The sequence below is a fragment of the Ciconia boyciana genome, chromosome 1 (assembly GCF_034638445.1).
Source record: "Ciconia boyciana chromosome 1, ASM3463844v1, whole genome shotgun sequence".
NCBI lineage: Eukaryota > Metazoa > Chordata > Aves > Ciconiiformes > Ciconiidae > Ciconia > Ciconia boyciana.
This window is the reverse complement of record NC_132934.1, coordinates 17,159,001-17,184,864: the sequence shown is the minus strand read 5'-3', so window position 1 is coordinate 17,184,864 and position 25,864 is coordinate 17,159,001. Positions and strand designations below refer to the sequence as shown.

At 39.9% G+C, this 25,864-nt stretch overlaps 2 protein-coding genes across 2 annotated transcripts in view; one reads left to right on the top strand and one right to left on the bottom strand.

The window, feature by feature from the left end:
• The window catches only part of SLC2A13 (solute carrier family 2 member 13), a 211,696-nt gene that overhangs the window by 2,804 nt on the left and 183,028 nt on the right, over positions 1-25,864 (bottom strand). The gene's annotated exons all lie outside the window — the stretch shown is intronic.
• Positions 10,028-25,850, top strand: REDIC1 (regulator of DNA class I crossover intermediates 1). The gene is made up of 11 exons (XM_072867790.1): positions 10,028-10,130; positions 10,891-11,023; positions 11,528-11,594; positions 14,993-15,193; positions 18,217-18,323; positions 20,939-21,471; positions 21,719-21,791; positions 22,479-22,539; positions 23,098-23,164; positions 24,418-24,500; positions 25,099-25,850. Exons 1-11 carry the CDS (start codon positions 10,028-10,030, stop codon positions 25,720-25,722), a joined length of 2,052 nt encoding a protein of 683 aa, XP_072723891.1. The 3' UTR covers positions 25,723-25,850.

Below are 25,864 nucleotides of genomic sequence, written 5' to 3'. Positions count from 1 at the left end.
CTCTCAGATCATCTGAAGAAAATGCTAACATTTCTTTATTAATCCTTTGCCCAAGTGCATTAAACAAGCTACATGCCAAGTACAATAGTACAGGTATAAGTGGTAAAATCATGTAGCTGGTATCAATTAGCAATAGTTATATTAGCACTGCCTGCAGCAGAGCCAGTGTGCTCTACTCTGCAAAAGTGCAGGCAGGAATAAATCCACAAAAATAATCTATCCTACTCGTGCACCCCAAACACGAGATCTGCTGCCGTCCTTTTGTCGTGCCTCAAGAGTTTATTTGAGGGGTTGCAGCTGGTAGGTATGACAATAAAAAGATCGTTTACTGCAATTAACTTTTATTTGGGAGATTTCTAAATATTAAGAATAACCAAACTGGTTCAGGCCAGTCCTCCACCGAGCACAGTATTCTGTCTCGTAGAGCACAATAGCTCTAAGCAGATACCCAAGGAAGAATAAGAATTGCAATTACATATGATGCTACCTTCCCTGCTGTAGCTCTATACGCTCCCAACCTCTGGCCATTTTCAGCTGTGAGCGTTTCATGAGACTGAGAGGCTTTTCTGTGAAATATTCCACTCTTACAAGTACTTGTCCAGTCTCTCTTGAAATCATGTAAACTCCTACATAAATAATAACATCCTTTGGCAGGCAATTCCTCAGATCTACCATCCTGTACGTGAAGAACCACTCCTTTCTGCTTGCTTTGACCCTGGCTCCCACAAGTTCCGCTTTATGGCCACCTATGCCTGTTCTGGAAGAGGCATTCAACAATGGAGCTCGCTCTCACTCTCTCTCCCCCTCTCCCCCTGTCCCCCACAACTTTCCCATACCACTCATGGGTTTGTCAGCCTGTTTCACATCAGCCCTCAGCCCCTGAGTGCATGGATGCAAGAACTAAATATTCTCTCCACTCTCTCTTGTATTTTAGCCAATGGCAGGAACTTCCCTTTTATTTCACGGCTACTTAGTTTCCTTAAAACCTTCAGTAACAGATGTTGTCAACAGCCTTAATTAAATCCATCAAGACTACAGCAATCACTCTTTTCTACACGCTTACAAGGCAGCACTTCCATCTACAGAAGCTATGCTGGCTCTTCACGTGCTGGCCTATATTATGGTTCCTGCTATTTTTTTGTGCTACAGAAGTAGGCTTTCTGGATTGTCACAGCATCTTTTTTTTTTTTTTTTTTTTTTTTTTGTGTGTGTGTCACATTTGCTACCCTCTGGTCTCCAAAACCAAGGCAGTTTTAAGTGGTCCTTTTCACACTGCTGCATTATAGAACTCTTCAGTGAATACCATTTCACCTTGGTGCTATGCTAGTGTTCACTCTGTCTTGGTAAGATAATTTTGACCTTGTCTACTGTTATTTTCACTTTGGACAGATCCTCCGCTGAGTTCCCTAGAAAGGATTCCTGCAAAAAGTTCTCCCCAGTTTCTTCTTCAATGAGTAGTGATACAAAGAAACCTAACTTACTTCTTCTGTAACATCCATGTCTCTTCTGAGCACTTGTGTTGTACCTTGGTCATCAACTGGCCCTACAGACTTTCTAGCAGACTTTTGCTCCTGGTTGATGTGTAAGAAGAATGATTTAGTAGTTTTGTTCCTTTGCTTAGCTGTTTCCCAAATTCTTTTTGGCCTATCTAATTGTATTTTTATGTTTATCAAAGTTCATGTTCCTTTCTGTTATCTTCTTTTGAATGCAGTATAGCTTTTTGCTATGGTTCAGACTGTCTCTTTGCTTCAAGTCTGGTATCCTTCAGCTTTCTCCTAGCCACATGTAAGGATTTAATTCTTTTAGCTCCCTCTCCTAATTGGTTTTTAACAAGCCTCACATTGTTCCCTTACTGGAGTTTAGCACAACTATAGAGGATTCTTTAGTCTTTGTTGCTCTTTGTAGAAATATTGTTTTTATAAAGTGGGGATTCCAGCGTGGGATTCTGAACCAGATCTTGATGTTCTGCATCAAGCCAAGGACGGCACTTTGTCTTGAGGGCTAATTCTGTGAAAAATAATTCCATCTAAAGAATATCACCTAAGAATGGCATCTGCTTTGTGTAGCAATGTGTCAATATACTGTTGTCAATGGTACTGTCCTGGCTGGTGGTTTGACATGTAGATCCAATCCCATGTTCTTCCCAACTGGGCTTTGAATTTCAACCCATGTAGATTATGTGCTTCTCTCTGAGGTGGCTGGTTTGCAATGTTTGGAAACTATTTAGCCTCTCTAATATCTAGTCTTTGGACTAATGGCATCATCCCTTCCTTTTTATGCTCACTCCTAACTCCTGCAAACCTAATGTAATGGATCCAGCTCAGCAAGGAGTGCACATCAGGAGAAACAACCAGAAGAGGTGGTCTCTCATTGCACTATTTCCAATACAGCAGGGCCAAAACTGTTCTTCTATTGAATGGCTGGGTAGTCATTGATTTCAATATATGTTGTAGGTATTTAAACTGGGGTTACATACCAAATGAATGCTACTCAAGTCATACAGCAATTTACTGTAATTTTTCTAATCTAATGCTGATACCTTGTACATGAACATAAGGAAGCCCACTGTTTTTCTTTAGATGTTTGGCTGAAGATTAGTGTTTTGTGGTAAAATATAAAAATCCTTGGGCTTTCTGCAATTTCTAGAATTCTTTGAACTAATGCCCTTAGAGTAACTCAGAAAAGGCCTCTGCTCTTTAAAGGTGAATAGGGAAGGGACTTTTCGTTAAATTAATTGAAAGAGAGTTCTGTCTTTCAAGAGGAACTACTTTTTAAAGGGGAACTTTGTTTTTAAAACAAGTTTTGTCTTCTGTTTTAAACCTCCTCAGACTCTATCATGACTTTGCAGTATCACAGCAATCTTTTAAAAAGAACTCCTTTAGGGCAAAGCCATCAACCAGGTTAGTATAAAACACCCCAAGGATAGTACTACTTTATTTCTCCATAAGCTGGTTTTTCAGGCAGGGGAACGGGCAGAGGAGCATTGACTGGGAGAAGACCGTGCAACTCTGTAAACAAAGTTTAAGCACTGGGTTTGCCAAACAAGAGCTTTCACTTGGAACAGACTCAGGTTTTTTCAGTCATGCATTCCTAGCATTAGATAATTAGGTCAATATTTAGGCACCTAAGTAAGTGTATCCTGGCATTTAAAAGTACTAGAAGTTCCCACCCTGGACAGAGGATTCAAAAGCATTTCAGTTACTCTGCATCTCTTCCATAGTTATCTACGGATGAATTTAGTCACCTAATGCTAGATATCAAGATCAAACCTTCTGGGCAAAAATCAAAGTTAAAATATGTTAAATTAACACCAAAAAAAATCGGTAATGTTGTAAAATATTTAAACCCAACTGTGAGAATCCCCAGGGTTTTTTTTTTACTACACATTCATCTGTTTAGTAATCCCTTCCTTTGTTATAATGAGCATTAGATGAGGACACTTGCTGGGAAGTGGAAGATTCATTAAGAACCATGAGAACCATTTGCAGTTAGTTCTAAGAAATTATTTGGAAACACGTCCTCTCTCTCTCACTGCCTCCATTGAGTATAAGATTTTACATAAGCAGTGTCGGTTCACTCAAGGGAAAGACTGTCCTGCTTAGGGAAAGAAGGGCATTCAAATCTTCAGGGTACAATAATGCTGCAGACAGCGGCACACACTTTCACTTCATGCAGTTTCAGTTATCTAACCTATCTGCTTCCTCTCTGGGTGTTGGGACATAGAGTAGGAGCCTAAATTCGGTGCTCTGGGTCACCTGGCAGAAGACCCCCCCTCTCTCTTATTTAATTATATAGGATTTCTGTGAGGACTTACTCAAAGCTGGGTGCCAAAAGTTGCATGGTCAATGTTTCAACACCAGCCTTCATGGAGAAATGCAGTCTTATATCAGATAGATAGATAGTACGCTGCTTTGGACTGCTTTGCCACATCACTTCTATCTAGAGCTAATCTGATAATGATGCAGCATGTTGGAGGGGAAAACTCAAGTGCTGAAGGACTACAGCTGCAAGTTACTTTAGCAACAGGTGGAAAGCTGTTCTGAAGAAGGTCCTGTATAATACTTTCTTAACAAAGGAACATGAAATGTAGTTATTCTGAAGAGTGTCTGTTAAGAAGTTACAAAAAAAGGAAATCTTGAAGGCTTTTTTCTTTAAACTTCAGTTTCTAATGCACGGAGGAAGTCTCCTTGTTCTATACTTATGTCACTTCCCAGAGAAGCAACTCAGCTCCATGAAACTCATTCTTATGACCTTTGAAAAATTAATAATAATGTCCTGTAATTCTTTGAAAGTATGGCAACACTCAAAAAGTGAAATAAATTATTTCAAAATGTTGACAGTCAAGGTGCAATATTTAGACACTGAAAATCTGGAGTCATATGCATCTCAGGTCTTTCTTCACTGTTTACTTCGCCTTTGGTGAAGACAGGACTGATTATTTTATGACCATTTGAAAGGTACTTTAGCTTTATCTGCAGAAAATAATTTGAGGAGGGGAAGTTTTCTTATATTGAAAAAATTGATTCAGGCTGCCACATCACTTTTTCTAGATTCTACTAGCTACTGCTATCTACCAGATTCAATAAATCAAACATAAAGAAAAGTGCAGTCTTTTCCTTTAAATCCAGATAATGCCATGGAATATTAAAGGTGGTACAGAAAAATATCAATACTGTGTTAGAAAAACAAAAGTAAAAGGGACTGGATTATGTCATGCCTGAAAGTACCTTTTAGACATAGCATTAACAAGTTAAACATTTACACTAGATGGAAATGCAAACAAAATAGAAAGGATTATTTCAAGTGATGAAATGAGTTAAATAATCTTTCAGTCTGCCATCTGTCATATTAGCTGTAGAGACACACCCCCCTAAAATATAGATATATTTTACTATGAAGATTTTAATCTAGTGTTGTTACAAGAAACAATAATGCATACTAATCAGAAATACTGGGGATATCTCACTGATAAAAAATTCTGTCCAGTAAGTTTATTCAGTTTAATTGGTGATATTTTAGAGAAGCAGATCTTCTCACTTTTATAATCTTTTAGCTGTGGATTCTATAAACACCCTAGCAAAATTAAATATTAGGAAGAAAAAAACTTGGGTCATTTTTAATATTAGGCTCCTAATATCTGCTCTGAGCACTCTCCACATTATTGTATTAATGACAATCAAGCATTGATACCCTGAAAAATGTTAGGCTAAAGATAACTCAGTAAGGAAACACTGCAGGAAAAGATTTCTATAGAATTTTAATGGTTGTTTTGTAAATGGGTGCCTTCACTTGCTGCACCGATGGCAGTGAGTCACAGGGAAGGGAGCGAGGGGAGCTGCATTGCTGCGGAGATGCCCCCGGAGCACAGGGAGCACCCACAGCTCTGCACCCCTCCTTGAGGGTTTGCCGCTATTTACACGCAAAGCTCATCAGGGAGGTCCAAGGGCAACGACTCCTACTAGTAGAAAACACTCATTGATTCCCCCATTGCCCCTAAAATATCTGAGGAAAAGCAGGATGGGGAGGAAGTTGCTTCTCTCTTGCCCTAAAAATTATGATGATTGTAGCATTGACAAGCTGGGCCTGAAAGACAAAACATCAACAACTGTGTAACCCACTCCACTAACTGTGAATTCGATTCACTTGGGACAGCAAGAGGCTTGTGATTCCCTTGCAAAAGGACAATGGCTTCTGGCAGCAACCTGTATGGAAATGCTAGCGGTAGAGGAAGGGTGGCAGCAACCAGAGCATCACCTCCTCCCCATCACCCTGCACCACTTGGCTTTCTGCATCCTTCTCCTTTTGTTGTCTGTCCCTGTACTACCCTCTCCCTCTTCTCTGCCAGCATTGGGCAGTCTGGGGGCATGGAGAGCAGCTGCCTTGGCACTCCCAGGGAGGAAGAGGAGGCCCTGCAGGAGGGCCCTGTGGCCCTGCCAGAAGGCAGCAAACTTTCCCTGTGGTGGCCATTGCCTCCCCTCTCCATCCCCAGCACCACACACAGCAGCCTTTCCTCTGTCCTCAGAGGCAGAAAATGAACTGGGTCGGCGGCAGCCGGTGAGTGAAACTCTTAAAAGGCTGCCAGAAATGGCTCCATGCTGAGCCAGTGTCCCCTCACAGACCAGGCACAGCCATGGTGTATGAGACAGCCCTGGTGTCCCCTCACAAACCGGGCACAGCCACGGTGGGTGTGACAGACAAAGTGTCTCTTCACAGACCAGTAACGCCATGGTGTGTGTAACAGCCCTGGTGTCCCCTCACAGAACGGCAGGGCCACGGTGTGTGTTTCAGGCCTGGTGTCCCCTCACAGACCAGCAGGCCATGGTGGGTGTGACAGCCCCGGTGTCCCCTCCTGAACCAGACTGTGTGAGGAGACGCAGATGCCCTCCCACACCAGGCAGGGTGGGTCACGTTTGGGCCTAATATCTCTCCACAGACTGGGGCTGGGTGAAGCTCTCCCACCTGGGCCTTTCCTCATGCCCTCACGAGTAGCAGTGATTACCGTTTGGGGAAAAAGATGTATAGTTATTGAGATTCACTGAAATAGTAAAATAATCACCAACTGAGTTGTAACGTTAAAAAAAAGGATAATACTCAGTTTCTTTAGGTGCTGTGCCATCTGCCTATCTACTATAAATTTAAACCCCACAGATTTTGTCAGCCATTTGAGAGTAGCTTTGCTAAACACAACTTTATAATCATCCTGACTCATTGCAGAATCAAACTAAAATAAGGCCTTACCCATCTGGAAGTCTTCCCAGCAAAATGAGGTTTCTGAAAGTTGCCTATGTGAAGCAGTGGGAAGGGAGAGCTTCAGTCTGAAAAAAAAACCCCAAACAAATAACCCCAACTTTGTCCTAAATGCCAGTCTATCATACTATTCTGTCTGTAAGAAAAAGCAGTGTGTAGGAGTATTGCAGTCACTTAGCAAACAGCAAATCATCTTGCTGCTTTCTGCTGCTGTTAATTATCTGTCAGGATTCCTTGGGTGAGTCTGGGATTTGCATTTAGGTGTCAGAAAAACTATCCATTACTGGGGCTTCTACCCACTGCAAGGGTAAATGTTATGTGCATATGTTTAGAAAGTGCGTTCTAATTTTAAGCACAGTAAAAAAAAAATAGAAAAAAATATAATTCCAAGGGGATACTCCATATTTCTAACTCCCCCTAAAAAGTCCTAATCTTACTGACCCAATGATTGCGGCCATGTTTACCCTGCTCACAGCAGTGACCCAGAGCTCCAGTTTTATGCACCATGTCCTGTAGGCAATTCATTTAAGACTATGTTTAAGTAGTGAGATATGTAGTTTAAGGTATAACTGTCTCCTACATTGCACAAACAACAGCAGCTTGATAAAACTTGCAGTGAAAATCTATTTTTCTTACATTTTTTACAAACTGTTCACAATATTCTGTAAAGTCCCAAAAGGTAGAAACTTGTACTGTGCTCCTTTGTTTTCTTTGCTAATATGATTTTGTAACTATGTTGTAGCATGACAAAGAAAATTAGGAGAAATTAATATATTGACAAAGATTTATAATGTTTTAAGAAATTAAGTATTAATAAAAAGTTGCATTACAGGTCAACTGCCTAAAAGCTTTCCCTGCTGAATGTTCAATGTATTTGGAAACCCTAAGATAGAATGCGGTCCTATTCTCACCTGAGTAAACCAGGATCAGTCAAAGAGACTTCAACAGAGATATGTTGACTTTACTACCTGAAGGTTTGATCCATCATAACATAACATAACATAACATAACATAACATAACATAACATAACATAACATATTTGTCCTAAATTCTCAATACCATTGATGAGAAATTCAAGCCATGACTCCAGATTATACTTTTACAATTAAAACAATAATTATTTGCATCTTTCAGGAGCAGAATCATATTAAAGCAGGAAAGGAGAAAGCAAAAGGTAAACAGTTCTAGCCATCTTGGATTTTACATTGTTATATAAATGCTTTAATTGATTCACTTAGGAAAAACTTTCAAAGCATTTGGAGTGGGACTCCAACTGTAGCATAACAGTTGTAATGCATTTGCCTGACTGCATGTAACTTTTAGGGCAAAGTCTTGTTCTAGGTTTACTACACTGAATTCCAGCAGGAAGAGGAGGGAGTAGGAGAAGGCATGAATGAATGAATGAATGTGCCCAATTTAAGTTTGACTTAATTACTTATGTTACTATATTTTGTTGGTATGTGCTGACACACGGGATTGCTTGAAGCCTCACAGTGACAACCACGTGGTCAGCTAGCCTAGCACACATATACACAGCTATTTTTCTGGGCTACGTAAAAGAATGTTAGGCTCATTGAAGTACTTTACACTGGCATTTGCAGAAGTAGGCCAGCTTATTTGTATTTTGAATCTGAAAGTGAAATAATAGAATTAAATTTATCCCTGTCATAGCAGAAGACATTTCAAACAGGAAAGAGAAAGAAAACAGTAAGAGAAGGTAGTTACAACCGTAGTAAGAGAAGTCAGTTTCCTCCTCAGCAGCTGGGAAAAAAGAGACAGTATAGGGAAGCTCCACCACTGAAGCTGGTGTCCCCCCATGCCCAGAGCAGATGCACTGGCATTTACAGGAGTAGGAAAAACAGGTGGACAGTATGGACACAATCTCTGAAATGAAAACCTTTACCTAAGGGAATGTGGGAGCAACCAGCAGCTTGTTGCCCCCATCACTTTCCCAGTCTCCTGGAGGCCTGTGAGTTCTCAAAATATCTGTTTTCTCAGGGATTTATTGGTCTAAGCCACATAATTTACGTTACAACTATGTAATTTGCTTCAGTGGAGGAAAGAAAACAGAAAAGGATCCAAGACAGGATTGTTTTTAGTAATTTACTACTCTATTACTAAATTACTAAACACAGTGATAGTTTTGTAATTGCTATTACACAATCAATAGTAATTTAGAGGTGATGGGAACAAAATATCTGGGACACTGAAGGGACATGGATGCATTTTGGGGGTGTGGACTTCAAAGCAATATGAATTTTGAAGTGTTGATTTGTACTCAGGCTGAATTTACCTTACTGCAGATATTCTTCTTAACCAAAGAACAAGTATTTTCCATAGATGATAACATCCTAGAAAGCTAAATATTGTGATATAATAAATTATACTGGAAAATAGTTACCAATGAACATGTTACTTACATTAGTTACATGTAACCTGCAATCATGAGAGGAATTACATTTCAGAAGAAAAGCCAATGCTATTTTGTGTTTTGGCATAGCCTTCAGTTTTCAATATCCTTCTTGTGGTTACAATAAAGAAATCTTACTGGTTTTATTTATTCATCTGCTGTGCTTGATGCTAATGGTTTTAGGATGATTATTAATAGTCTCCTACAAAACAGATTTTTATTTCCTAAATTTTCCAGAATTATCTGCCTGATATATTCAAAGTGTCAGTCATATATCTTTTTGTTCCTTGAGACAAAAAGCCTCTCCAAAGTCCCAGTCTGAGAGATTTTTCTTCTTTACTTTTTTCTCTTTTTTTTGCCACAAGACTATTTTCTATGTTGAGAAAGACAAATTTGGAGAACAGTAAACTCTTTATGTCATTATAGATGGCTGTGTGTATGTATATTGCTGATTTATTTGCCTACTAGCTTATAAGCTGCCTAAAAAACCCAAGTTTAACTTTTTTTAGGACTTTTTCCTTGCAGCATTTTGGTATGTCTTTTATTTTAAAGAAATATTTCTAATGTTCATACACCAAGTTTGAGGCATGACTGTTTAAGGACTAAGTTTTTGGCATCAAGAGAACAGTGTTTTATTTTGAATATGACCAAATTATACTTGCAGTCTTTTTCAAGGCAATAAAAATAAACTAAGTAACAGTAGACAGTGTGTAAGAATTCAGAGAGATTTAATCATGTGCTTTTATTATTAGGAATTGTTTACTAAGAATTGCATATGCTGTAACGTGTTGTTGAAGCTTCTGTCAAAAACTTATTCTCTCTTTTAAAAAATTCAGGAATTCTTTGAAAAGAAGAAACTTAAATCAAAGATGAAGCTTCTGGGAGTAGCATCTCCTAAAAGTTCAGCAGTCAGTTTAGATCTCCTCAATCTGTATGTTGTTAACCAGATATCAAGCAAAAAAGACAAGACAGGTGAGTTTAGTGTAACAGTGTTCTGACTTCACAGTTAACAGAATTGGTTCTCCTTAACTATTACTGCTATTATTTTAGTTCTTGTTCTTCCACTTATAACTTAATGCTCAAATAAATGTTGTTTTATTTTTAAAACAAAAAATTGTAAGTAAATATGAACATTATGATTGCATAAAAAGTCAGGACATAAGAGGAATCCAATAACCCTGACTACTGCCTACTTCCCCTTTAAAGCCTTGTACACTTGCACACCTTCCTCATTCCATCCATTAATTTTACACTACATCCATTTCTTTTTCCCTTTGCCATTGAATGGGTCCATTTGTATTCCACTTCTTTTTTCATAACTTTTGGGGGGCATTTGGAATAGTCTGTCAGTTCTACCCAGAGTATCTTTCTTAAAATCCATCATTAAGCTCCTAAAAAACATCTCTACAACTTGAGTCCTAACTCTTATCCTCTGCGACATATTCATAAACCAGACTGTGGACAATTTGTTGTCCTATGCTCAGGAAGATTAGAAGGTGACTGAGGAGGGCAACAGAGCCTGTCTACACACAGCAGCTGACCGTAAATAATTTTATACTGTAATGCCATTTAGAATAGAGCTCTTGCATTGCTAGTAACAAAGAAAGCAAAAAATATGGCTTTAAATGGATTAAGAAACCTAAAACAACAGCTTTTGTACTCTAGTGAAAATTCAGGAAGCTCAAAACTTTCTCCAAGCCCAATGCTGACATTCCAAATACTTTCATTGCAGAGAACATGAGGAAGCCGGTCCACATTGATATCACTGAAGATGTAAAAATACCTGTTAGGAGGCACAACATAGAGCTTCCCATGTCACCACTACGTACACAACATACGTCAAACTTAGATGACATCCAGAACAGGTACTTGTATAAAATAGACAGTAGTTAAGCTATAATGAAGTTCTGGAAAAGGTATTTCATGATGGTCTTGTATTTGGGATATTAAGTAAACATAAATATACCATTCTAAGATGAAGAAGTTTCACAATCACTTCTGGCATTCCAGTGATACTCTTCCTATGAGAGACTAAATAAATGTGTTCTAAATAAAAAACTGTACATGAAGCTGAAAGATTTTTTAAAAAATAATGTCTCTTTACTCATGTCAGGTACATACACTAAGTTATCTCACAGAGCAGGCTATTCAAACAGCATTTTCCACTTACACTGTTTTCCCATCCAACTTCAGACACCCTAAAGTGACTGACTTGCACACTGGCTGCTCATAACTGCTTAAGAATCAGGCCTTTTTAAGATGTGTGGAAAAATATTCTTAAATTATTTTGAAATTAATACTCAGAATGTTTTTAATCTTCTAGATCTTGTATCTTGTATTTCATAGGCTGTTTCTATTAATTTTACAAGGTTACAAAAGCAAGTATTGGACAGCAGAATGCAGCATCTCTCAGAGAAAGTAAAATACCAGCATAATGTAAGTAAGTTTATTGTTCTCACTGATGGAAAGCTAAAAGTGTGCAGCAGTGACTGTATTTTTAAGTGATTTTTCAAAGAGTGACCAAATCTCATGGATACTGAAACATGTGAAGTCTTCGTCTTTAAGGCTATACTGATATATTATTTGCCAGTCATATTTTATATTTGTTCCTGCTATTTCTTACATATTTCTTGAAAGGCTCACCTTGTTTTAGGCATTTTCCAAAATACTTAAGAATATCTGTGCTTTAAGCTAGTCACAAAGGACAGGGATTATGGGAAAGAGACTGAGGCCAACAGCAGGTAAATTAAAAACAAATGCAGAAATGCGAAATGATGAAATGTGAGAAGCATAGACAGCAGCGAGTCTTTAAGAGGAACTTAAGTACAAGTCTCAGTGGATACAACTGGGAAGTTCATACACTTATTGAGGTTACAGTGAAAAACATTCTCTAGATGGAATTTAGGCTTTTTTTTATGACCCATTCCACTGTTGTGTAGAAAACCAACCAACCAAACAAAAAAAACAAGTTAGTAAATCTGTTAGAAGACACTTAGTTTGGATTACTCAGCCTTGCTTGATAATACAGCTCCACTGACTCCTGCTATTCTTATCAGATAGCACTCTGAGGAAAAGATGCTTGCAAAAGATGCTTGCACAGTATTGTTCTGTATGTTCTTGGCCCATTCATGTTGCCAAAGCATGTTTTGCTAGAGTGAGAAAGACAGATGTTTTTATAGTGTTAGAAGTTCCTTTCTTTTGAGTCAGGAACAATTACTTAGTATGGGTGAAAAGTTTAGCTGTCTAATGTGTTTCAGCCAAGATCACCATGAGCTACCACTACTTTTTTGGATATCAGATTAAATCAGCCTTCCTTTATGACTCTTATTCATCTGTTTCTTGAAGACAGAGAGGACATATTTCAGATTTAGCGTGGCCAGAAATAACAGATCAAAATGATAGCTAAGTTTCTCCTCAACCTCCACTTGTATGGATAGATTTACATCAGTTCATCAAAACACATGATAATGCAGTGTGCACACAGAAACCTAATTGAATGTATGGATCAAAAAATAAAGTCTAAGGCCTGTATGTTGCAAAGAACTGTTTTTAAAATCTTCATAAGTTAAAATGTGTCCAATTTAGGTAATTAAGCTACTTCTACTTTATTAAGCAGAAAGAGAAGCTATAAAATTCATAATTTTCAGCTTTCTGGAAAAATACAGTTTTGTGGTACAAAGATTTTGTGCAATTAATGTACAAGGCTTTTCTGCTCCTTTAGTAGTTTGTGCTGCTTTCACTGGATAAGCTGGATTAGAGGCATTACTTCATGTAGCTGTGGACACAGTGACATTTCATGAGCTTTGCCTTCAAATTTCTCCTTGTGTTCTGATCTGCTTGAGATAGTATTGTGGCTATCACAACATGCTGGAGTTCTCTCCTCAATAGGGTAAAATATTTTTAATTTTACTACTTAAGAACCAAGTCAGCAGATCATTTAACTACAAGTCTAAAGCTAAGAATGTATTTATACCCATCTCTCCTCAGGATAACATTTGTGTGCATACTTCAACTTAAGTAGGTACTTACGTGTTTCACTGAAATAAGCCCTTATTACAGAATCACGGAATCACAGAATCATATAGGTTGGAAAAGACCTTTAAGATCATCGAGTCCAAACGTAAACCTAACACTACCAAGACCACCACTACACCATGTCCCTAAGCACCTCATCCAAACGTCTTTTAAATACTTCCAGGGATGTCGACTCAACCACTTCCCTGGGCAGCCTGTTCCAGTGCTTGACAACCCTTTCAGTGAAGTAAAATTTCCTAATATCCAGTCTAAACCTCCCCTGGTGCAACTTGAGGCCATTTCCTCTTGTCCTATCACTTGTTACTTGGGAGAAGAGACCAACCCCTGCCTCCCTACAACCTCCTTTCAGGTAGTTGTAGAGAGCAATAAGGTCTCCCCTCAGCCTCCTTTTCTCCAGGCTAAACAACCCCAGTTCCCTCAGCCGCTCCTCATCAGACTTGTGCTCTAGACCCTTCATCAGCTTCGTTGCCCTTCTCTGGACACGCTCCAGGACCTCAATGTCTCTCTTGTAGTGAGGGGCCCAAAACTGAACACAGGATTCGAGCTGCAGCCTCACCAGTGCCGAGTACAGGGGCACGATCACTTCCTTAGTCCTGCTGGCCACACTATTTTTGATACAAGCCAGGATGCCATTGGCTTTCTTGGCCACCTGGGCACACTGCTGGCTCATATCCAGGTGGCTGTCAACCAACACCCCCAGGTCCTTCTCTGCCAGGCAGCTTTCCAGCCACTTTTCCCCAAGCCTGTAGCGTTGCATGGGGTTGTTGTGACCCAAGTGCAGGACCTTGCACTTAGCCTTGTTAAACCTCATACAATTGACCTCAGCCCATCGATCCAGCCTGTCCAGGTCCCTCTGTAGAGACTTCCTACCCTCAAGCAGATCAACACTCCTGCACAACTTGGTGTCATCTGCAAACTTACTGAGGGTGCACTTGATCCCTTCGTCCAGATCATTGATAAAGATATTAAACAGAACTGGCCCCAGTAGTGAGCCCTGGGGAACACCGCTTGTGACCGGCCACCAACTGGAGTAAACTCCATTCACCAGAACTCTTTGGGCCCGGACATCCAGCCAGTTCTTTACCCAGCGAAGAGTACACCCATCCAAGCCATGAGCAGCCAGTTTCTCCAGGAGAATGCTGTGGGAAACCGTGTCAAAGGCTTTACTGAAGTCTAGATAGACAACATCCACAGCCTTTCCCTCATCCACTAGGCAGGTCACCTTGTTGTAGAAGGAGATCAGGTTGGTCAAGCAGGACCTGCCTTTCCTGAACCCATGCTGGCTGGGCTTGATCCCTTGGTTATCCTCTACATGGCGTGTGATGGCACTCAGGATGATCTTCTCCATCAGCTTCCCCGGTACCGAGGTCAGGCTGACAGGCCTGTAGTTCCCCGGGTCCTCCTTCTGGCCCTTCTTGAAGATGGGTGTCACATTTGCTAATCCAGTTAGCCAGGACTGCTGGTAAATGATGGAAAGGGGCTTGGTGAGCACATCTGCCAGTTCCTTCAGTAGTCTCGGGTGGATCTCATCAGGCCCCATAGACTTGTGAGTGTCTAAGTGGTGCAGCAGGTCACTAACTATTTCCCCCTGGATTATGGGGGCTCCATTCTGGTCCCCGAATGGACCAAACGTTTACCTTACGTTTTTCAGGAAAAAATCATATCAGAATACATGACAATTTTCTCTTGCATGTGGTATATGTGCAGAGATGTAAAAGAAAGGTATGATTACTTTGAACTTTATGCTTACATCAAAACATTTTTAGATAAATAAAATGTCTCTGCTATGTTTTGTCTAGTTATCACAAGTAACAGAATTAATGTATGCTGACTCTAGTATGGAACATGAAGACAACGTAGCAAGAGCTTTTAGTGCCTGTCCATTGTCCTCTTCTGTTTTTTGGTCCTCTAATTGTACACAATTTTCAGAAGAAAATTTCAACACAAACCTAATGGGCAACACTTGGGAACAGACCTACGAAGAGGAGCTGCAAAACCAGGTTTGATTAATATTTTGTCATTTCTGCAGAATTTTTTTAAACTAACTTTCATTTATTTGGGGTGTAGAATTAGTGTAATGGTGAAGATAATTATGAATGGTAGGCTGGTGGCAATGAATATTCTATATATTTCTTTTATTTTTATGAAATACACTTAACTTGAGCTTTTGTTCACTGAGCTCTCAGTATCACGGATATCTGCAGAAGGAGAGTTAGCCACATACCGCTGGCTTTCTTTTGTTTCTGTCTTGTAAAGTTGGTTAAAGAACGCTGAAATGTATTACAGTTATAAATACAGCTTTCTTAAATGTACAGTTAGTATAACTGGGTATTATATGATCCCAGGTGATCACCGTGACCTAGTTTGTAATCATGCAGTGTCTCAGTGAGTAACATAGTTCTTACAGTATTCTCAATGCTCCTAAAAGGATTGAGAAAAGCCTACTGTTTAACTCAAGTTAAGTTTAAGAAATGATTGAAAGTTATTTGTTCTGATGTATGTTACTTTTTTTTTTGTTAACTTTGGGATTCTTAAAAGAATCATCCTTAGAAAAGTATAGCAAATACAAGGGGGCTCTCATAATATGCTTTATTTTTAGAAAAGATATTATTTGTTGAAAATAATAAAACAAATTCTACATGTATCACCAGTGGTATTTTAAAGTCTTGGTGTAAATGAGGAAGGAGTACTTCAGGGCTTCAGAAGGGGAGGTGTTGGGTTGTTCAGGGAACGGGTAGGCAGAAACCCACAGGAAGATGACCTGAAGGACAAAGGAGCCCAAGAAAGATGTTTTCAAAACACAAGGACAGTCCACCTCAATGTGCAAGAGAAAGAGTAGGTCCTGGAGGCCAGTCTGGCTGAATCAGGGAACTCCTGACTGAGCTCAAATGCCAAAAGGAAGTGTGGAAGGAGGGATGGGCCACCCAGGAAGAATAGAGACACATCCCCTGAGCTTGGAAGGGTGGCATTAGGATGGCCAGAGCTGAAACTCACAACGGGTGAGAAGGGCAGCAAGGAGGACTTCTATAGGTATGTCATCAGCAAAAGGAAACCAACGAAAATGCTGTCCACTGCTAAATAGAGTTGATGACCTAGTGACAAAGGACATGGAAAAGTCTGAGGCACTCAAGACCTACTTTGCTTCAGGCTTTTCTGACAAGGTCTGCTCTCTGGCACATCTTCAAGCTCAGTAGAGAGTGGTGGTACAAAACAGTAGTGAAGGAACAAGTTAGGGAATCCTTAGGAACCTGGACATAAAGAAATACATGGGACTGGACAGGGTGCATTCAAGTATATTGACGGATTTGGATGACACCACTGCAGGGCAGATGTCTATCATCTTTGAAAGACTGTGGTGATCGGGAAGGCTCCTCAGTGACAAGAAATACACAAATGTCACACCCATCTGCAAAAACATAAGCATGATCTGGGAAAGTATCATCCCACCTCTGTCCCTGAAAGGATTATGGAACTAGACCTCCCAGAGGCAATTCCAAGGTACATGAAGAACAAGAAGGTGACTGGGAACAGCCAGCATAGTTTTACCAAGGCCATACTGTGCCTGACAAACCTGATTGCCTTCTGTAATGAAATGACTAGCTCTATGAATAAGGGAGAGAAGCAGATATTATTTACCTTGACTTTAGGAAGGCTTTTGACAAGGTTTCCCATGGGATCCTAGTAGCCAAAGCGGGGAGGTATGAACCAGATGAGTGGACAATAAGATGGGTAAAAAAACTGTTACCATCATGCTAGAAGTAGTTGTCTGTGGGCTAAAGTCTAATTGGCAACAGGTCAGTAATGGCAGGGATCCCCAGACATTAATACTAAGTCCAGTACATCTTCATTAGAGAGTTAGACAATGGGACAGAATGCACCCTCAGTACCTCAGCAGGTTCATGCATGACACCAAATTGGCAGAGCGATCATTACAGTAGCAGGGCTGCTACTCAGAGGGGTCTTGACAAGCAGAAGGCCACTTCATACAGAAGGAACATCATAGAGATTAACACAGAGAAATACAAAGCCCTGCACCTCAGGAGAAATAACCCCACGCATCAGTGCAGGTGGGGACTGACTGAGCAGGCAGCAGTTTTGCAGAGAAGGACCCGAGGGTGCTGGTGGACAACAAGTTGTACATGAGTCAGCCTTGTAGCAGCGAAGGCCAACTACATAGAGGGCTGTATTAGAAAGAGCATACCCAGCAGTCAAAGGCAAGTGATTATTTCACTCTGAGCAGCATATGTGAGAACACATCCGAAATTCTGTGTCAAGTTTTGGGAAACCTAGTACGAGAGAGAGATCAACAAACTGTAGCAAGAGCAATGAAGGGCCACAAAAATTGTTAGGGGATTGCAGCACATGATGCATGTGGGGAGACTGAGCAAAGAGGGCTTTCATAGCCTGGGAAAGAGAAGGCTATGGGGGTGTGGGGTGAAATAACTGCTGTCTTCCACAGTCTAAACAGAGTTACAGACAGGACAGAGCCAGAGGTACACCGTGAAATGGCAGAAGTAAAAGTCACAAATTTCAACAATGGAAATTCTGTTTGTATAGGAAAAAAGTATTGTTACAAAAGTAGCTAAGCACCAGAAGAGGCCATCCAAACAGGTTGTGGAATCTCAGTCCTGACAATCCTGAACAATCTAGCCTAACCTTGAAGCTGGCCCTGCTTTGAGCAGGTTGGACTAGATACCTCTTGAGGTCCCTTCCACACAACAGCTCTCTATAATTATGTGATTTTCAGTGGAACTTCAGCATGCTACAGTCTACCAAGCTTGTTCACACTATGAGAGGATGGGGTGCTAAAAGGACATTTTGCATATTAACATTGATATGCAAATATGGAAAAGTATGAGTTATACAGAACTCAGGCTGTAAGGAAGTTTTGGCTTCTACTGTAAAGAAAAAAAGTGAAAATAGTGGGAAAACATGTATATTGTTTGCAAACCCAACTTTAAAGTTTTAAACACTATAACTATTATATATATTCAGAGTTTGACAGCTTCTACTGTTTTCTCAGCCAGGAAATAGTTCTGATCAAGACCCTTGGATTACAAAACTTCCAAGCCAGTGTATTTTCAGGAAGTCCAATACCGTGCCTCAGGAACTGTTTAAGCCATTGCATAGGTAGGCAGTGATTTTACATTAAAGAGAGAAATAACAGTCAAGTTTAAGTAAGAAAAATACTAAGATAATCTGAAACTTATTGCTACTTGATTTTTCACTGATTTTTGGTGCTTTTCAAATAGAAATTGAAATTAAAGAATGAACATACCGAGCTATTTAAATTTGCTGAAAGGCAGCAAAACGTGGATTTTAGGTAGGCACTTGGAACCATGATCTGTTTTTTGCAACATCACACACGATGGTGTTACTGAATTCACGCTGAGTGAGAAGCACAGATTTAGTAAGAGGCCACAGGGAGGGTAGCTGCCCCAGCTCTCATTAGTTCTGGTCACTGTTGCAAGTGTTTTTCTGATGACATTGATGGTGTAGCAGTTGGGCAGCTTCTCCACTTACATTGTTTACATTTGGGATTTTGGGAACAAAGCATTTTTTTCCTTCTCTTTCATACATGATCTTACTATAGGGGGTTTTTTTTAGAATTGGTTCAATAATACTTCTATGAGAATATACACCTTTTTTTAAAAGAATGGATAGAAACCTAGAATATTTTTTTTTTTTATGTGCTGATTAAAAATCTGGTTCAGCACAGAGGGTTTAGGGCCAGACTCATTTATGCAGAACATTTTATTTCAGTTTCTTTCCAGGGGCTCTTGCCTTGGATCTAGGGGTCTTACAGGGCTAATCTTCCTTTACTCTTTTTATTCTGTAAGTCTGCCATCTGGTTGAAAGTTCCTATCAGTCTCTAGCTTTGGCTGGATAGAGACATAAAAAGGCCATATATTATTTTGCTGTTCCTGAAGTACCTACACCCTTTTTGCCTGCGAGTCGAGTGACTGATAAGCTCACTGACCACATAACTAGATGAACACATCAGCTTCCAGTCCTAGCCACCTTAACTTTCTCTTTCTCTCTTCTCCTAGATTCTCCCGGCTTTCTCCAGCAAAACCTAAAATGAGGATAGCATTCACCTTGCTGTATATCTTGGTGAATTCCAGATGAATATATTTACATTAAAGCCCTACCTTACCTTGTCTCACCTACATCTCTCCTTTCATTTCTCCACAGGCCCTCAGGCCTGCACTCCTCTGCTTACGGCACCTCCCTTAGTCCTCGCCTATTCGTGGCTCACTAACAACATCTCCTTTCCAGCTGTTCTTCAAATCCATTTCTTTGTATCATCTTTGTTTTGTTTTCATCCATTATAGCCATAAATTCTTATACCTCACGAGCTGGCAGTTCTCCTGGGAAGGGAGTTTCTTTCGCTGTATGTGAAAAGTAAAGTATAAACTTATACAATCATTTAATTTAATTGTAACATACTGATGATGTAATCAATGTGCATAATCTGAGAGCTGTGGCACCTCAAGATCATTAAATATTAACTAAAAGTTTTAGAGGTCTTATAAAAATAGCAGTTGTCTTTCACTCTGAATACTGGTCAGCTATTTCCTCATCTACTATTAACTTTTATTTAGCATTACAAAATGTTCAGGTGATGTGAAGAAGGAGCCTCTGAATTGCTTCACAAAATGCCTTTACCTTCCTCACGTAGATCTATCCAAGTTTCTCCAGAAATAAACTCTAGTGTGTTTAGCCTTTTAAAACTGTTCTGGGGGTTTTCTGTAAGTAGAGGACACTACTTTCTCATTTAAGTTCTCTAGGATCTTTATCCAGTTCCAAGTATTTGCCGATCAAAACATTACAGAATTTTTCTCCAGTAAGAGTTCTCTGTACTACACTTCAGTTTTCAAGTTCCATTGATAGCATTGCTCAAATTTTTTTAAAGAAAGGGCATTTTTTGAATGACCTTCTTTGCCAGTTCTCTGTGCTTCAGAAGCCTCTCAACCTTTTGCTCAGATTTTCTGAACGGTCAGTCAGCAGATCAAGCCTAGAAAAAAGCAGCGAAAATGTTAAATTAAGAGCCACGTAAGTGAAAGCATGATAGCTTTCATGCTAATGATGCTAGCATGATAGCATCTTCAAAACCACTACTATCAGAAGTGGGGTAGGGAAGTATGGGCAAAACAAACCATCTGACTGGCCTCCTGACAGTGGAATAGAAAAATTCTGTGCTGAATTAGGATTACTGACCTCAAGTGCAAATGGAAGTCACTTGCTAAAGAGACCAGGAATTAAGCAGTACACAGAGCTTATTATGGGCTTTCAGTACAGGAGAGAACTGAGCCTTGCAGAACAAACAATTTTTATGAACAGAAGAAGCTGTCTTCCTCTTTTTTTTTTTTTTCCCCTGAAAATGGACTTCTTTGGTCAGCTGGTGGAGCAGCAGTGACATACTGTGGCTGATTTTATAAATCACAGTTCCCTACTCAGGAGGATGTGCTCCATGTCTTGATATGTTTGGAGACATCATGAAACAGAACCTCTTTTAAATCAACCATACTATAAAGTGGAAATAAAATACAGGACACTTTTTCAGTTGAAATAATGTACATTTGGGACAAAAGCAAGTGTGATGAGTAAAGTCTTTCACATTTTTATCATTGAGTTATCATAATTTGTTGTGTTAGCAGTTAGTATTTTGCTTATTTACGTACTGAGCAAGCTGTTTTTTCTTTTCTACCCCTCCTCCACCCCGCCCCCACCCCCACCCCCAGGCTAGACTATATGAATTCTGCCAGGAAAAATGCAGTGATAATGACCAGTAACGAATCAGAAAACAGTGAAGGAATAAAAGAACCATTGTTTGATGTTGTGAAAGAAACTGCAGAACTGAAAGCTCCCCAAGATGGAAGTGATTGTTCCTTTCTGGCACTGTTCGAAGATGAGAGCCAACCAATCCATAATAATCCTTCCACAAAGTATTTTAATCCTTTTGTTAACCAAAGCAGTACTGCCATTTTTTTCATTGATCCTGATGATAGAAATCAAATGACCAACAGAAATTATCCTTATGATACTAGAGAGGCTTATCCTGCAATCGATGCAAAAAAAAGTTCTGTAGACAGACACCTTGAAGGCATTTTCACAGCTCCAGAACAGGTTTTACTTAAAAGTGACAATGCTTCAAGTGCAAGCTACAAGAAAACCAGTGGACTTCATAAAACCCACCTGCAGGACTGTCATGAGGGACAGCACTACTTCATGCCGTCTGAAAATAAAGAAAAACCTGCAAACCTTGAAAAAATTGGTGAGTGTCAATATTTTAAGGACATATATTCTGGTTTTTATTCTCCTTTTAAAGACATATGCTTTTATAACCAGAGATGTGTCTGTCCTGACCAAAAACATCATGAATCTTCAGAATGAAGTAATTTAATTTTAAATCCAGTTATTTAAATTATTTTTAAAAGTTGACAGAAGCATTTATTATGCATTTATGCAAATTGCATTTATGCTATTGTGTTTAAAAATCAAGGTTTACTTTTTTATTTTAGAGACATTTGCTTATCACCATGATCAGCAGATTAACTTAAAGGAGAATGTACAGAACTATTCAAGAAAAAAAAGGTGAGTGCCATAGAAATTATCCATCTATTAACTAGTGATAACTGCAGAGACCTTGCTGAATTGGAGAAGTCCTGCTAAGAGGACATGAAGGCAAAATTCTAAACAGTATTACTGAGGACCCAAGTTTTCCCAGTGAAAATAGTATTGAATAATGTGAATAAACTTATGCGCATGTAAGCCCTTTGTACCATTGTTCATCTGCCTATAATACGTATAGAGAAAGACTGCTTCATGGGACAATTTGGAGTCCCTGAAGTTAAGCTGTTGCTCTGACTTGCCCTCTAAAAGACCCTGTCTCCTTCCACTGACTGCAGAGGAAGTTAGTGTCTTCCCTGGGCTAAAGTTAGCATATGTGAGTGCTCCGTGTTTTACAAAAGATGGTTTTATCAAAGACTCCGATCCATAACACCTTCCATTTTACAAAGCAGCACTATCTTCTGTCATCTCTCGTATTACATTTTGCATTTCAACAGAAGAGAAGTTTGTGAAAAACAGATTCTTGGTGTTAAATCTCAGGTTCAGAAATAAGTTCAATGATCTCACTAGTGGGAAGCATTCCATGGTTCCTGAAGACAAAATAAAAATTGAAGGAAAAAAAGTCACCAGTAATTACTTTAATTCAGAAAGAAAATAAAAGTGTAGGAGGGAAAATCACTTAGCAGAGAACTCTGTGTTTGCATCTCTCAGTGACGACGAGTCTGTGAAAGAATCAGCCTGGAGACAGAACCAGCTCTTTGGCTTTGAAGAGGTAACTTTTTAAAGAGACATAAGTTTTGCCAAACCTACTGTTTGCACCATTCATTTGAGGTGGAGAAGGAATGCCCACAACAGTTAGAAACTGAATTTAGCTTCTCTGAATTAACTTCTGTGGAAGCTTCCTTCATGGTTTATACAGGGCAGCCAGAAAGAACAGCTTCTAGTTAAGTGGTTCAGATAGATAGCCCTTTCAGGCCCATAATTTACATGGTTTGATTCACACCTAAGCTGATGCCTGAATTACATTGCATAAGTTACCCATTAACCCTTAGGATCAGACTCTGCAAGCAGTGCCCAGATATTATATGCAGGACACTTCAGTATTATAAAGGAACTTTATGCCAGTATACATATAAAGAATCTTGTAGATATTTTGCCCACAGAAGTCACCCAGCTACACAATGTTACTCAGGGGTTTTGTACCTCTTGAAATAATTTGTGGTACAGTGCAGTGACTCCTTTATGTAATACAGAAACTGAACATTCCTCACTTAACCTGAGGTGCTGATCAGCTGAACCCTCACTATTAACACTTACTTATTTTTAAAAGTTCACAACAGCACAAGAGAAAGAGTTTAAATTTGGAGTGAGTTCAAATCTTCACAAGATGGAGAGGGGTTAGTACCATTTATACATTATTAAGTGAAAAATCAGATTTTTCTCTACATGTGAAACTGAAACAGTTCCTTTTAAAGCCAGAGAGAAGTGTTTTGATCTTTTTAGGATGTTACATTTGATGAGGGCTTGTATTTTTGATTCATGCAGCACTGTATAAAGAAGACTAGCATTACCAGGTAACTAAGAATTATCTGTATTTGCTTTTCCTTGAAGAGATAAATTCAGGTTAACTTCTCTCTGGTGAGTATTATACACATTTTTTTCATTGTCCCATTTCCTCCAAAGTTGTCCTCTAAACTGAAAAGCCAGCTCTGAGAGTAGGGGTAAGTGCTAAAAAAAAAAAAAAAAAATCCATGCAAGAGGTCCAGAGTATTAACCTAAACATCACAGCTCAAGTTTACCAACATCACCACATAGTAAAATGCCAAGTAAATGCCAGTCATTTTCTTTCTTTCTATTCTTGCAGACCTCTGTTGGTTGGAAAAAATCTTGGACATGTTTTTTCTATTAATTAATATCTTCATTAGATGTTTGACATGTGCCATTTTACTGGTCTAGCCTTTACTAGTCTTTATTCTCTTCCACTAGACTATATGCTGTCATTCCACATGTGCACAGAGTGATAGGAGTCAGCAGGGAGATCTCACATCCTTTTTGCTCCCTTTTAGCTGTAGGGGTCAGCTGTGCTGGCTGCATTTCAGAGCAGAAGATCTCCCAAGGGCCTCCAAGAGAAAAACATGGCCATAAGCCCATGTAACTTGTATGGCAGCCAATGTGTGCAGGGAGTTTGCTGCATTCTCTCCCTGCCCTTGCTCTGCAGAGTCCTTCCTCCTTTTCATAGAATCATAGAATAGTTTGGGTTGGAAGGGATCTTTAAAGGTCATCTAGTTCACCCTGCCCTGCAATAAGCAGGGACATCTTTAACTAGAGCAGGTTGCTCAGAGCCCCATCCAACATGCCCTTGCTTTTGGGTAGCACGGTTCTGCTGCTGGTGCAGGCTGCTGATTAACGGCATAGCTGAAGCTTTGGGGAACCCATTTCATGCTTTGTGTTAAGATGTGTTGTCCTGAGAGGAGAAGAACTGGCTATTGCCAAGACCTAGATGGACCTTGCTAACACTTTATTCATTAAACAATATCTTAAAACTTCATCAGAAGTAGTAATGTTTAATTCTACATGCTGTACTTGAGAGTTGGATGTTTGGGGAATTTTTGGTGAGTAACCTACCTTTCCTTTTCATCTCATTTTTCAGATGTGGAGTCATCACTCAGCAGCCAGTCTCCCAGTTACTCTCCACGGCAGACAGAGAGCTGTTTCAGCTCTAGCCCTGACACGGTGAGTGCTGCCCCTTTATGGGTTTGCAGGGGTTCATTTGAATGATACCTGTATGCCTGAGTGCATCTAAAGGTGGATGTAGCTGGAATCTTATTTACGGTTTTGTTTTGTACAAGGCAACTTCATGTGTGAGGAAGACAAGAAATGATTAGCTGTAGATTTTCCGAAGTAGTTTAACAGACATGTGGTCTGGTCTCTGATAATATCAGGCCTTGTGGAATTACAGTAACATGACTGTGGGAAGACGCTAAGCAAGCTTCTGCTCTCTTCCTTGATGTATAGCTGCCTTATGTTACATGCCTGTAAGGCAGGAGGATTTGACACACTGTTTGTTTTCAGCCATTCTTGAATACAAAAATGTCACAGTATAAATTCTGTGTGAGAGTGAAGGTCTGCCTTACCCACCTTCTCTTCCACAAAGGCCAGGAGTACACCCCTGGAGAAAGACTGAAAAAAACCCCAAACAACCAAAACCAGAGAGTTCTGGCCTTTCTGTTTATTTCATTAACTTAGTTATTAGTTAGTCATTAACTTAGTACTTAAGTCATTAACTTAGAACTATTTTAACAGTTGCATTCACGCAATTCTGTTCAAACAGTCTGAAGAGGAAGACACAGCCAAAAAGAAAGAATATCTGAATGAACAGTCCTTGAAGATAGATGATGCCAACCTAATCTCAGCCTCAGCAAGCACAGAGCCCCCCAAGACCTCTCACACCAGAACTGTGCCTCTCCAGCCCAGCAGTATTTTGACTAGCGAAGCAGCAAACCATCTTCAGGAGAAAGACTCTATTTTATGTGCCACAGAGGAGGAAAATAAAAACCACACCGCCCCACCTGAGGGCGGCTCGTTACACCAAGCCCTTCAAAGAGAGCATGTCACTCGCAGTACCACGTGTGATGTTTGGTCGCAGACTGAGAGCTCTGTTACAGAAGTAGAGAAAGTGGATGTTGCCACCCAGTGTGGCACCATGCAGGTGTGCAGCTGTGGGAGCTCCCTCCGCTCTGCCCGCAGCCCCGGGGGTCTCCCTCCTCCCAGCACCCCAGGCACCGCTGGAGGGCACAAAATGCCAGCACGTGAGGGGCTGCAGCCTGCGGGCACGGGCAGCGCAGCAGGAGTAGAGGCCTTTTCTTCTGAAGCCGAGTATCTGAGTTTGGCTGGTAGAAGGACTCTAGAGGTGCTGAACTACATTGATACAATGAAGGAGAGAGATAAGCAGTGACCAGCTAGAATGGCACATAAGGAATATGGAAATTTTGTCCTGTTCTCACTGTGTTTCGTTTAATTGGCATATTTTGATTTTTCTAGCCTGGTTAGACAATTTTTTTTTCTGTTTGTTTGCTTTAAATTATTATTAACTATGG

Bases quoted from the DNA above. Each gene is read 5' to 3' on its own strand.
- REDIC1 (XM_072867790.1), top strand. From the start codon at position 10,028: ATGAAGCTTCTGGGAGTAGCATCTCCTAAAAGTTCAGCAGTCAGTTTA. The intron at 11,024-11,527 runs GTACTTGTATAA...TAATTTTACAAG, and splicing joins TTAGATGACATCCAGAACAG to GTTACAAAAGCAAGTATTGG. The intron at 18,324-20,938 runs GTAGGCAGTGAT...CCCCACCCCCAG, and splicing joins CTGTTTAAGCCATTGCATAG to GCTAGACTATATGAATTCTG.